General features: G+C 37.4%; 1 protein-coding gene across 1 annotated transcript in view; it reads left to right on the forward strand.

Moving 5' to 3' along the window:
• The window catches only part of ARL6IP6 (ADP ribosylation factor like GTPase 6 interacting protein 6), a 100,532-nt gene extending 90,686 nt beyond the window's left edge, over window positions 1–9,846 (forward strand). Inside the window, exon 4 of the mRNA XM_007494169.3 lies at window positions 9,459–9,846. Within this exon, the coding sequence (XP_007494231.1) occupies window positions 9,459–9,522 (64 nt within the window). The 3' untranslated portion in view covers window positions 9,523–9,846. The remainder of the gene's footprint in view (window positions 1–9,458) is intronic.
• Window positions 9,847–13,930: the final 4,084 nt, after the last annotated feature.

The following is a 13,930-nucleotide window of genomic DNA, read 5'->3' on the forward strand; positions in this document are numbered from 1 at the left end:
TGATTTTTTCTATCATGTATTCACTCATTTGTTCCTTGACTTTTTCAATCATCATAAGGCTGTGTGGTAAAAAAAAGAAGAGTCAGAAGGCCTGATTTCTAATCCCAGCTTTCTGTCACTTATGACTTATGAAGCCATGGGTAAGTCACTTTACTTACCTAAGCCTCAATTTCCTTATCTTCAAAATGAGGGGACTGGATGTTTGTACCTGGGTCCTTTCTAGTTCTAAATGCTATGATCCTATATGACAGTAAAAAGGTGGAATCAACAGAAATGTGATGATTGATTGAATGTGAGAAGTGAGAGAAAGGGAAGAAAGGAAGGAAACAAGAATTGGTTAAGCTCCTACTGGTGTAGTGGATAGAATGTTGGGCTTGGTCTCTGGAAGACTCATCTTCATGAGTCCAAAGACATTAACTGTGTGACGGGGCAAGTCACTTAACCCTATTTGTCTCAGTTCTTACCTATAAATGTACTGGAAAGGGAAATAACAAACCATTTCAGTGTCTGCCAGGAAAACCCAAAATGGGAGTTTAGAAGAGTCAGAAGACAACTGAATAACAAAAATGTGCCATGTACTATGCTAAGCACTTTACCGATATATCATTTGATCCTCCCAGCTACTCTGGAAAGTAGGTACAGCTATTATTCCCATTTTATAGTTGAGGAAGTGAGACAGAAAGAGGTTAAGTGACTTGCCAGGGTCACACAGCTAGGAAGTATCTGTGGCTGGATTTAAACTCGGTTTTTCCTGACTCTAGGTGCAAGAGATTTTATTATTGCACCATCTAACTACCTCCAAGACAAAGACATCACAAGTTTTAAGCATTAAGCAGGCAGAAGTGATAAGATCACATAATTCTTTTGAAATTCCTGGAAATTTTTTCCTTCACTAAATACACATGTTTTAGTCTATGGCATGCTTTGTCAGATACAAATTGTGACCCTGAAAATAAAACAGAGATTGATTTAATCTATATCACTTCTTAAAGACCTTCCCTTACACTTTTTTATTTGACCCAGAAAGAAAGGACATTTTCAGTAGCTTCCTATGATTCATTCAGACCCTAGCAGCATATGACACTCTCCCTTGACTTTGGCAAGTTTCAAATGCCCTGGAGCAACATCAAACCTTAAATACTCATTTAACATTTCTTTAGGTTGTGGTCTGACATATGAGCAAGTCATTTTGGAAATCATTCTCACTACATGTTTCCTAAAAATCTTTTTTCTTTGGTCATTTTTTCCCCTCAGTTAGTAATAAGTCCTTACTCGGTTCTGTTCTGTGTTTTTTTTTTTACTTTTCAATTTTTTTTCAGATTACATATTGGTACAAGTTTCAATAATCATTTTTTGACATTTTACAGTCCATGTTCTCTTCTTCCCTCTCACCCCTCTCCTTCCCCAAGAGCACAGGGAATAAGATATAGATTGTACATGTGTTAAATATACAGTACATATTTCACTATTTGTAATATAAAAGAAGATACTTGTTTATACTTGAGAAAGATTCGTGGAGGAAATAAAGTGAAAAATGGCATGCTTCCATATGCATTCAGAATTTGTCAGTTCTTTTTATGGCAGCGGATAGCCTTTTTTGTCATAAATCATATCTTGGATCCTTGCATTACTGATAATAGTTAAGCCGTTCACAGTTGATCATTATACGTTATTGCTATTACTGTGTACAGTGTTCTCCTGGTTCTGCTCTCTTCACTTTGTATCACTTCATATAAATCTTTCCAGGATTTTTTGTGATCATCTTTTTTTGTCATTTCTTATGATGCAATAGTATTCCATTACAATCACATACACAGCTTGTTTAGTCTTTCCCCAGTTCATGGATATCCTTTCAGTTTCTTGTAGACAAAATATTATGGGATTCTAACTTTTAATCCACTCTGCTATTCTCTTCTGTTTTATGAGTCAGTTCATTCTATTCACATTCACAGTTATGATTGCTGTTCCCCTCCATCTTATTTTCCCCCATTTATCTTTCTTTTCCTCTCCTTTCAACCTTTTTCTCTGTTCAAAAAATATTTTTGTTTCTGACAAACTCCTCCCCAAGTTCACCCTTCCTTTTATCCATCTACCTTTTTTTTATTCCCCTCCCCTTCTTCCTTCCCTATAGGGTAAAATGGTTTAAAAAAAACAAAACCTTACTTTCCATTTTAGAATCAATACTCTATATTGGTTCCAAGTCAGAAGAGTGGTAAGGGCTAGGCAATGAGGGTTAAGTGACTTGTCACACAGCTAGGAAGTGTCTGAGACCAGATTTGAACCCAGGATCTCCTGACTCTAGGCCTGGCTCTATTCACTGAGCCACCTAGTTGCCCCTGTAAAATAGATTTCGATAGCTAACTGCATGCCACTGTTCTCACTTGCTGTCAATTCTGATGAGAGTAAATAAGGTTCAAGCATTGCTCACCCCCCAATCTCTCCCTCCACTGCATTGATTCTTACATGCTTCCTCATGTGAGATAATTTACCCCAAATTTTCTTTCTGTTTCTCTTCCCTTCCACCCCATGCATTCTTCTTTTTTATTCCTTGATTTTGTTTTGCTTTAGTTTTTTTTTCCCATTTTGGATACCATCCCATCATATTCAATTTACTCCCTGTTCTCTATATATGCTCTTATTAATTGCAGAAATGGTGATAAAATTCTTAAATATGTTCCATACCTTAAGTATCCTATATAATTTAGGTACCTTAGGTACTTCAAGTATTATAGCTATCTCAAGTATCTTAATTATCACCTTATATAGTGATTGATCCCATCTGTTAAACCCTAGTTTAACCCCATCTGTTTCCCTTGTTTACCTTTAGTACCTTAAATAACTCAAGTATATCTTGTATCATAAATATTTTAAATATCTTAGTTACCACCTTATGTAATAATGCAATCAGTGTAACTCATTGTTTCTCTTGATTACCATAAGTATCTCTTGTATCACAGATGTCTTAAGTATCCTAGTTAATACTTTTCCATGTAGAAATGTGATCAATTTAACCCTATTGAGTCTCTTGACTTTTTCCTTTAGTTTTACCTTTTTATAATTCTCTTAAGTATCAAATTTGATTGAATTTTCTTTTCAACTCTGGTCATTTCATAAGGAAAGCCTGGAAGTTCCCTGTTTCATTTAATATGTATTTTTCCCCTAGAGTATTATGCTCAGTTTCTCTGGGTTGGTGATTCTTGGTGATAGTCCTACTTACTTTTCTGGTTCTTTAACGTAGAAGCTGCTAGGTCTGTGTATTCCAGACTGCATCTCCATGACATTCAAATTGTATTTTTCTCATTGTTTGCAGTATCTTCCCCTGGCCTGGGAGTTCTGGAATTTGGCTATAATAGCCATGGATTTGTTAAATTATGATCACTTTCAGACAGTGATGGGTGGATTCTTTCCATTTCTATTTTCCCTTCTTGTTCAAGAACATTGGGACTATCCTCTCTGATAATTTCTAGCAATATGGTGTCCAGGCCCTTTTATTTATCATGGATTTTGGGTAAAATAGAATATCTAAGTGACCTCCATTCCAGCTTTGATCCTGCACACCCTACTGGTGGGACAAAGAAATCAGAGTCATGTATCATTTCTGATGGCCTTAGGCTGACATCTCTTGGTGTCCCCTTGGACACCTTGGGTCAGCAGGAGTATCCTGAAAATCAATGTGCCAGAGCCAGTGCAATGTCACCATGGAGGAAAGAGCTAGTGGGGTTTAAAAAGAGAGCTTGGGGAAGGGGTGTAGCCTTTTTTTTACTTCCACTCTGGACTTCCTTACCAGTCTCCGCACTGATGTTTCTCTCTGAACTTTTTCTTATCTGATTTGACCATCTCTGGCAAGTGGGGGCCTCAGCCATCCAGCTAAATGGAGAATCAGATTTACCCATAACATTAGGAAGGTTGAGATCTCTCTCCCTCCCCCATTTATTCCTCTGTCTTTTCTAATAAATGCTTATAAATCTGGCAATAAGTCTCCAGATTAATTTTTATTTCTAAAACTTTTAGTCTGTCCAATGGTCCTTATTAGGTTATCTCTCTTAGATCTAATTTCGAGGTCAATTATTTTTTCCAGTAAGAGATTTCATTTCTTTCTATTTGTCCAATTCTAATTTTTAAGAAGCCATTTGAGACTTCTTTTTGGGAGAGTTATTTTCCTGTTTGAGGTTTTGTATTTCCTTTTTTAGGAATCTGTTTTCTTCAGAGAGTTTTTGCTTTAAGCAGTTGCCTGTTTTTTTTATAATTTTCTTTTTTTAGTTTTTCTTTTAGGTCTCTTATTATTATTATTTTTGTATCCTATTTTGAAACTCTTCCGGTAGTTCATTTTGACCTTTACATCCTTTCACATTTGCTTTTAAGGCTTCACACATTTCCATTTTGGCATTGCTGTTCTTTTCTGAGCTTGCATTTTGGTCTTCCCTTTTGCTGAAATAGCTCTCCAGAGTCAGGATTTTTTTTTTGTCTTTTAATCATGGGTGGGACTTAAAAAATTTTTTTTTTATCTTCCTTACATGTTGAGACTCAGCTCCACTTCCTGGGTAGAGGAACTACTATCCCCCGGTTCCCTCAAGTGCTATATGCAATGGATTTAGCTGGGTTCTGCTCCTCAGAGTGCCAGGGTTGTTCCTTTTACTGAGGGTTCCCCCAGATGTGCTTATACCAGGCTACTCTTCAAGATCATCAGCACATGCTTGCACTGAGTCAGTCCTCATGCTGGTGGATTCTATTGCTTTCACATCTTACTCCAATGATATGGATCCTTCCTTCTCCCTCTTTACATTTCCTTTGTCTGAAACCTTGCTTCACTCTTTCTTCTGTTTGGTTATGCTGCTCCAAAATTTGTTTTGAGAATTTTTTTTTCTTTTGTGGTTGTTTGGAGGTCAGTTTGAGTGATCTCAGGAATGTTCCTTACTCCACCCTTTTTACTGTAGGAAGTAGAAGTCCCTTTATTCAGTTCTAGGAGGGATAAATCCAAACAAAAGCCTGAAAAGATTTGAGTTCTCAAGGTAGGGTGTATTTACCTAACAAAGTTGTTGAAGTCCCTTATGCTACTCTTCACTTTAGCTAGCCTAGTTCCCTGTAAAATTGAGAAATGGATAGATTTATTCCTCAACATATTCCCCTGGTTCTGTATGTTGGCATCTTTCTCCTTTTTCTCAGAGCGTTTTCTCCCTTTCTCTCTGTGAATTTCAAAACTATTCCACCCTAATCAGACCATTCTTTAGAAGATGTGATTTAGCTATTTCCTGATTAGTAACAATGGAGATACTTGGAATAACAGAATCAGGTCTTGGAAACTCTACATTCTTCACCCTACTCAGTTTAACAAGATTTTGAAGGTCTGCATTAAACTCAAGATTTAATTATCTGAGGAGATGGCCTTCAACAGACATGTGCAAAAAAAAGGACAGACCTCTGGGCTGTCCTAACTCAAGCTAAGTCCTCATTGGTACAGATGAGACACAGAAAAATGATGTAAAAACATCCATATAAGGCATGGCATTTCCTGGCCCCTCTCTCTTTCCCTGGAGAGATGACTCTGACTGGCAGCGTGCTAAGCATTCTGACATCTTGGAGTGTTAGGTGGTGAGTTTTATCCTGGAGCTGATTTCAGGTTCCGGCATCTTAGCTGTAAACCTCAAAATTTCTTAGACTTATAAATGTTGGAAATTTCACCATTGGGAAATTTCATACTTGAAAAATTTCCTATTGATAGTGGGTCTTGGCTATTGGAATGTGAACCCCATTGGCATGAGAGTTTCCTCCTCCTCCCTTCTTAAGATTACTTTAGGACAGAAACCTTTTGCTGAACAATGGAAAGGACTTTGACCTATGCTTAAGCATAGAACAGGAATTTCTTTGAGTCATGATTGATTTTAGAATTGATACAATGGAGATACTTGGAATCAATCTCCACCCTACTCAGTCCTAACAGGATTGAGGAAGGGCTGCAGCATAGATCAAAATTTAATTATTCCAATCTCTACCCTACTCAGGTTAACAGGATTTAGGAAGGGCTGTAGCAAAGGATCAAAGATTTAATTATTTGAAAATATGACCTTCAACAGACATGTGCAAAGCCAGAGACCTCTGGGTGGTCCTGGGTTAAGCTAGAGCCTCCATTGGCACAGGGAAATTGATGGACAGTGATTGGTAGATGTGAGAACTGAGGGGAGGGAACTTGGATGGTTTCCTTAAAGATAGAGGGGTCTGAGGGCTGAGAGGGGGGTTGGAGAGTTTTGGCTCTGAGTGGTTGGAGAGGTTCTCTGAGAAGCTTGCTCTGAAGGAAGCTGGAGGTGGGGGCCCTGAGACTGTTTCTCCATTTTGGTCACGTGAGTAATAGGGACTGATCTCTTTTCTTTGCCCCAGCTATCTAAGGGCTTGGGCCTTTTGGCCCAGCCTAAACAGAAGGGGTATTTAAGCCCTATTCCCTTCTCTCCCTTTTCTCTCTCTCTTTCTCTAATTCCTTTCTTCCTCCTGTTGTAATTAAACTCCATAAAAGATTGACTGCTGACTTGAGTTTTCATTTAGGAATTACATAGCTGAATTCCTTGGCGACCTTAAATTAATATATATATCAGTCTTTTAAAGTGATTTCCTTGTCACATAGCTAAGCCTCTTTGGAGGTCAGGCTGATTCTTTCCTCCTTCACACTCAAAACCTTACTTTCTAGATCTCCTATCTTTCTGCCCGGTACTAGCCCCTTCCTTCCTCCTTCTTCCTAAAATCTTCTCTACTATATGAATTAAATCACCATAAAATTTGGCAGCTGACTTGGGTATTTTATTCTTTGGGGTTTCTCTTGGCAACCACTTAAATTTAGATTTTTTTTTCAGTCTCAACCATAATTTCACCCTTTATAATTCCCCATATCCGAGGATCTGGTGTCTTCATGATGCCTCCCATTTGGCTAACTATTTAGTATAGAAGTCTACAAAGGACTCAAGTAATCCTCTATGAACTCCATGGAGCCTTTTCTACCCCATCATAACTCAATGTACCTTTCTCATGGTTACACCCCTTTCTGTTAATATGATAATAGGTAATCATGTATGAAACTTGAATGCCAGTTTTAACTATGTTATTAGCTAGAAGTGGGGACTCTGCCCAGTAACTTATTCTCTATGGTCCTATTGGTGAATGGCATGTGTGCCAGAGCATGCTGGAGGGGGCTGCTCCCTTCCCCCTCTCTATGGGCTCCTGAGGACATTTCTCACATAACTCAACCCTTTGCCTAGCAGCCCAATGGAAGTACTTCCTTCCTCCTCTGTCTGGGGTAAAGAGGGGGATGGGGGCTCACATGTGGCATGAGGGTTGAAGTTTGGTCCCTCAGTCTCAGAAAGGTTTGCCTTCACTGCTCTATGGGCTTAAAGCTTAAAGCTGGATTAAAGCAATAGTTCTCTTGGGGGTTTTTGCTCACTGTACCCTATTACTCTTTGCCATGAGGAATCTGGGCACAGTAGAAGAAAGACTGGAGAGTGTGTGTGTGTGTGTGTGTGTGTGTGTGTGTGTGTGTGTGTGAGAGAGAGAGAGAGAGAGAGAGAGAGAGAGAGAGAGAGACAAAGAGAGAGAGAGAGACAGACAGAGAGAGACACAGAGAGAGAGAGACAGAGAGAGAGAGAGAAATTGTACCAGTTAGTTCTTTGCAATCCCAATATACCTAGTCAAAATGTTCCATGGCACATCCTTTGAAGAATCACTGGATTAGAGGATCTCTAAGATCCCTTCCAATTTGAACATTTTATGCTTCTAAACCTCAGATCTATTGTTACTTTTTCCAGCTAGTACAGAATTTGAAGGTACCTTAAAAGCCACCTAGTCTAACCTGTACCTGAAATTGACATTATTTGCATAATGGTGCCTTCCAAAGTCAATATTTAACCCAAAGGAATGATGCCAGGATTGCAGTTATTATAGTATTTAGATGGAGATGAGATTGTAGAAAAAGTATGCCCTCTTTTGTTCCTAAAATGACATCACATCAAGGACACATGTAATACCCAGTGAAATTGTGCATCAGCTATGGGAAGGGTGAGTGGAGGGGAGGGAGGGAAATAATATGATTCTTGTAACCAAGGAATAATATTCTAAATTGACTAAATAAATTAATTTAAATTTTAAAAAATAAAATAAAATGACATCACATAGGTAGCTAATGCTAGAAACAGTTTAAAAATAGTTATTTATTCCTTCAACAAATATTGAGTAAGCAATTACTTTGAGCAAATATATGCTTTGAATTTAAGAACATAAAGATTCTTATGAATATAAGCCTATTCTCAAGAAGCTTATAATCTAATGGGCAAAGAACAAATAACTAAAATATTGAAAAGGTGAGATAGGTACAAAGGAGAGCCATTAAAAATCTTTTTTTTTTTTAAACTGGATCTCTCCAACCCCTCCCAGGTTGAAATGTGGAGGCTATTCCCAGGCTGATCCCATCACTGACTAACACTTTTACTTATTCCATTTGTGTATTCCTGATTATGGAGGTAGGGTCATTATATTGTACTGAACTTAATGAAGACCAGAACACCTGAGTTCAAGAGTTAGTTCCAGCCTTCCTAATAGCTGGAATTATAGGAATATGCTATCACACTGAGCAGGTACTCACATTCTTGAATGAATAAAAATAGAATAAATGTTGACCCTAATAATTTTATTTTATTTCATTAAACAATTGATTATTTTACTAGAACTCTGTGTCTGGGTTCTTAAGGAGACCTGATTCTAACTCTACTAGCTTAAATGCTGAACCACTTTTCTAAATCTCCCCCCTCCTTGAAAGTTACTTGATTAAAATTATTATTGTTCATCCTAAATTTTAAAGTTCAGTGGCATCATGGGGTAATGTCTTGGATTTAAATGAGGACCTTGGTATCTTCAATATCTGGCCTAGCTCAAAGTGCTCCACAGTGCCTGTTCTTCTGCCTTCATTGCTGCTGGAACAAATTGCTCTCATCTACCCATTTCACTGGGGGAAGTCTTCATATATCTGGGGTAGACATCTCTCTAACTCACTGAAGTGTTTGAATGAAGTCTATCAGTTATCCTCAGCCTGCTTTAGACTTTCTGCCAACATGGTTTTGCCATGGTGTGACTCCTGTACATGTTAAAGCTTTTGGGAGTTACAGAATTAGGTGAACTGTGAACATTAAGGGTGGGTAACTGGGTCTGAAAAGGGCTCAGCAAGTCCTCACACCAGAGGTGCTAGTCTTCCCTGAACATCTCATATACCCCAAAGATAGGGTAGAACAAAATAAACACTATGAAGAAATGTAGAAAAAGTCTAACCAGAAAAAAATTGAAAGTATAACTCCTTTTTATTGTTGTCTATTTGGGGCCTAAAATGAGATGGTTTTATGTCATCTGTGCTATAAAATCCCTTAATTCAAATGGCAATTTCTGGTAAATTAAGTATGTTTATCTTTTATTGATATATGATTTATTCACAGATATTCATCCTTCTCTACTATACTACAAGAAGTTCATTGTTGGGATAACCTTATCATAATGTAAGATCTCATCAACCTTCAGATTCTACCTTATCACCTCAGAGTGGAGAATGGGGTGATGAACTCTAAACATCTGTTTAAAGAGAAAACTGAACACAGAAAATCTCATTTCTCCGGGAATTATCTGACTTTTCCACTAGGATATCTTCTATGATCAAATTTACTTCCCCCTTTCCTCTTCCAGCTTCCTTTTATGCTTTATCTTCCTTCATCAGATTGTAAGGTCCTTGAGGGCAGGAACTCTCTCCCCCCACCCCCATATTTGTATCCCCAGCACTTAACCCAGTGGCTGACAAATAATTGATGTTTAATAAAATTTTATAGACTATTCAATGATTGACATTATTAAAGTGTGCCAGAAATGTTTAAATACAAGTGAAAATTTTTAAATATTCTCAACTTCCCCCTGGAGCACCTATTTACATATAAATCATATGCCAATTACAAATTTTTTGTGTCTATTAATAAGAACAAATGCCCTAAAAAATCTCTTCTCCAAAGCACTTTTCTCAGCCTCATTTAAATTAATATAACTACTTGAAAGTAATGAAAATTAATTTATTTAAAGATTTTCTATTCCTTAGATTTTTCAGCAATCCTTCCTCCTCAGTTGTTAATGATAGAAAACTAGATTGGAAGGTCATCTAGTCAATGAAGAAATACTTTATATAGTATCCCTTGACAAATATTTGGGTATCTCAGTGGAACACTGCATAGAATGCTGGACCTGGAGTCAGAAATACTGATGTTTGGAGGCAGCTGGATGGCTCAGTGGATTGAGAGCCAGACCTAGAGATGGGAGGTCCTGGGTTCAAATCCAGCCTCAGACACTTTCTAGCTGTGTGACCCTGAGCAAGTCACTTAACCCCCATTGCCTCGCCCTTACCACTCTTCTGCCTTAGATCCAAAACATAGTATTGATTGTAAGATGGAAGGTGTAAAGGTTAAAAATATATATATAGATTATATTAAATTAAAAAGCTTTTCCACAAACAAAACCAATGTAACCAAGATTAAGAAGGGAAATGACAAACTGGAGAGAAATTCTCATAACAGATTTCTCTGATAAAGGTCTCATTTCTCAAATCTATAGACAACTAAGTCAAATTTATAAGACTACAAGCCATTCCCCAATTGACAAATGGTCAAAGGATGTGAACAAACAATTTTCAGATGAAGAAATCAAAGCTATCAATCACAAAATATTAGAACATAAAAAAATGTTCTAAATCATTCTTGATTAGAGACGTGCAAATTAAAACAACTCTGAGGTATGTAAACCTTAAAATTTCTTAGACTTATGAATGTTGGAAATTTCCCCATTGGGAAATTTCATACTTGAAAAAATTTCCTACTGATAGTAAGAACTCTTTTGGAATATGAAACTCCTTGGCATGGGAGGATCCTTCTCCTCCCTACTTAAGACTACTTTAGGACAGAAACCTTTTGCTAATCAATGGAAAGGGCTTTGACCTATGCTTAAGCATAGAACAGGAAGTTCTTTGAGTCATGATTGATTTTAGAATTGATACAACAGAGATACTTGGAATGACAGAACCAGATCTTGGAAACTACAATCTCCACCCTACTCAGAGTAACAGGATTTAGGAAGGGCTACAGCAAAGATCAAAATTTAATTATTTGAGAATATGACCTTCAACAGACATGTGCAAAGAGGACAGACCTCTGGGCGGTCCTGGGTTAAGCTAGAGCCACCATTGGCACAGGGGAGACATCGACAGTGATTGGTAAATGTGAGAACTGAGGGGAGGGAACTTAGATTGTGGGCTTAAAGATAGCGGGGTCTGAGGACTATAGGGGTCCTCTGAAGGAGGTCCGAGAGGAGAGAGGTCCTGGAGGGAGAGCTCCTGGAGAGGTCTTGAAGGAGGCTGTGGAAGGAGAACTCAGGAGGAGAATTCTCTGGAAACATTTCTTGAAAGGAGGCTCTCTTGAAGGTGGAGCCTGAGGTTGGCATGAGAAGCCTTACCTAGAGAGATCTTGGGTGAGTGATAAAACCAACTGAATGATTTATCTCTTAGGACTGAGGTCTAGGCCTTATTGGCTTGAGGCCCTTCATTCTTAATCCTTTTCTTACTTTCTCTCTTTTTCTATTGATTAATCAGTGTATTATAAATTAAATTTCTCTATAAAACCCAGCTGGCTTGGGCATATTCATAAATTGGGAATATATTCCCTGGCGACCATCTTATATTTATATAAAACCAAGACACAGTAGAAACATATTTCAGCGGTCATAATTGTTATATATTTCCCTTGCTCCCAAACATTTTAATTATCACAGTTTATGGCTCCCACTCTCTTATCTACAACTATTTAACGCTCAAAACTATTTTAAATCTAAGTTTATGGCTGACCATGAATTTGGTGAGAAAACCCTCAAAATATTTCTGTGAAATCTCTTTCCTTTATTTTTTTTTTTGCTTTATTACTTGCATATCAGTCAGTTTTGTTTTCTTTTTTTAACTTGACTTCAAATTTACAGCTGCAAGAACGGGTGAGTAAAAAGCCTTTTTTCTCCTTAAATTAAGCTGTTTTAGATCTTAACAACAGGGCCCTAAGGTCCTGGCTAGCAATTGCCTAAATTAAGACTAGAAAAACCTGGGAAAACTTCTTTGGCTTTGTCCTGCTTCCCACGTTTTATACTTTAGAAATATGGAGTCACAGACAGTTCAGAACTTAGTTAACAACTGGAGTTGCAGTAAATACTTTGTTCTTTTCTTAATACAAACATTGGTCTGCAACTTACTTAGCAACTGGCTCAGCAGCCCCATGACCAATCTTATAAATACAGAATTCCTTGTCTCTCTGAAAGGGCTCATCTCATGGAACTTATGGAAAAAACTAATCAACATACTACTTTCCCTTGAGTTTTTGATTATTGTAATTTTAATATTGTATTTCCTTAAAGAACTCAATTCTCAGTCAAACCAACCAATTGCTTCCCCTGCCCCCTTAGTCTCAGAAAACTCTAATTCTAATCAATCAACTCTAAGTCCATACCCCACCCACACAACACAACACAATCAACTTTAAGTACACACCTACCTCTGAATTTTCTGGCACAATGGGATTACAACAAACCCCTCCTTTTAATGTGCCCAACCATTCTATGTCTCAGACTTACCCAATTGAAAATGGAGCAAGATGCCTAGAAACAGGAGTACCAAATAATTCAGATAGCTTATTTCGTTTAAGGGAAGTACCCACTTTTAATAAAAATGGAAACTTAATATCTGTAAGGCATCATACACCTTTTAGCCCTGAGGATTTAAAAAAATGGAAGGAAGAAATACCATCATTTCAGGATGAACCAATAATAATTATAAAAAAATTAGAGAACATATTCAGAACTTTTGACCCCACTTGGTTGGATGTTGAGAATATATTAGATGAATTATTAACAAAGAGAGAGAAAAATAATATCGTCTCTCTGGCTAATAAAAAACAAGGTAGAAGAGGACATTATTGGCCAACTGAAGATCCACATTGGAACCCAAATGTTGAATTAGATTACACAAAACTAAACCAGGCCAGAGAAGCATTATTGACAGCCATGAGAGCTTGCTCTGATAGACCTGAAAAATGGTCAAAATTTGAAAAAACCCGACAACATATTGATGAAATAGCCTCCCAGTTTATGGACAGGCTTATTGACGTAGGGAATACATATATGGACCTTGATTTGTCCAGAGAAAGAGACATTAGACAACTACGTAGACGATTTGTTAAGAATTGTTGTTCAGTGGTAAAGGACTACTTTAAAACTAGCTGCCCTAATTGGGACTCTATGGACCTAGATGAACTAAGGAGAGTAGCAACCTATGTTTATAAAGGTCATGTAAAAAGACCTGAGGAAGATGATACATCAGTGGAAGATTTAAAGAAAGAAATTGAAATGTTAAAGAGACAATTGAAAAATAAGGGAGAGACTATAGCCCCTTTACGGGAATTCACAAATAAATCAGTAACTTGCCACTTCTGTGAGAAGAAGGGCCACAAAATGATGGAATGTAGAACCTTTCTTAAGATAATTGGAAGGAATACACAGTTTAATAATAGCTTTAGAAATAATAACTATAGAAATGATGATAATGGTCATAGAAACCAGAATAACTATAATGATGATAATGGTCATAGAAACCAGAATTCTAGAGATTCTAGAAATTATAATAATGACTACAGAAATAACTATAATGAATATAGAAATAAGAACTTTAGGAACCAGAATTATAGAAATAGGAATTGGGAAAATAATGACAATGCTCCAAATGAAGAAAATGATAATACTCAACAACAATATATGAGAAATGGTGCTCGTCCAAAAAATACTCGAGGCGCAAATGCCCCTGGGGGGGGTACTCCTCAGGGGGGCGCTTTTCAGGGGGGTGCCC

The sequence above is a fragment of the Monodelphis domestica genome, chromosome 4 (assembly GCF_027887165.1).
Source record: "Monodelphis domestica isolate mMonDom1 chromosome 4, mMonDom1.pri, whole genome shotgun sequence".
Taxonomy (NCBI): Eukaryota; Metazoa; Chordata; class Mammalia; order Didelphimorphia; family Didelphidae; genus Monodelphis; species Monodelphis domestica.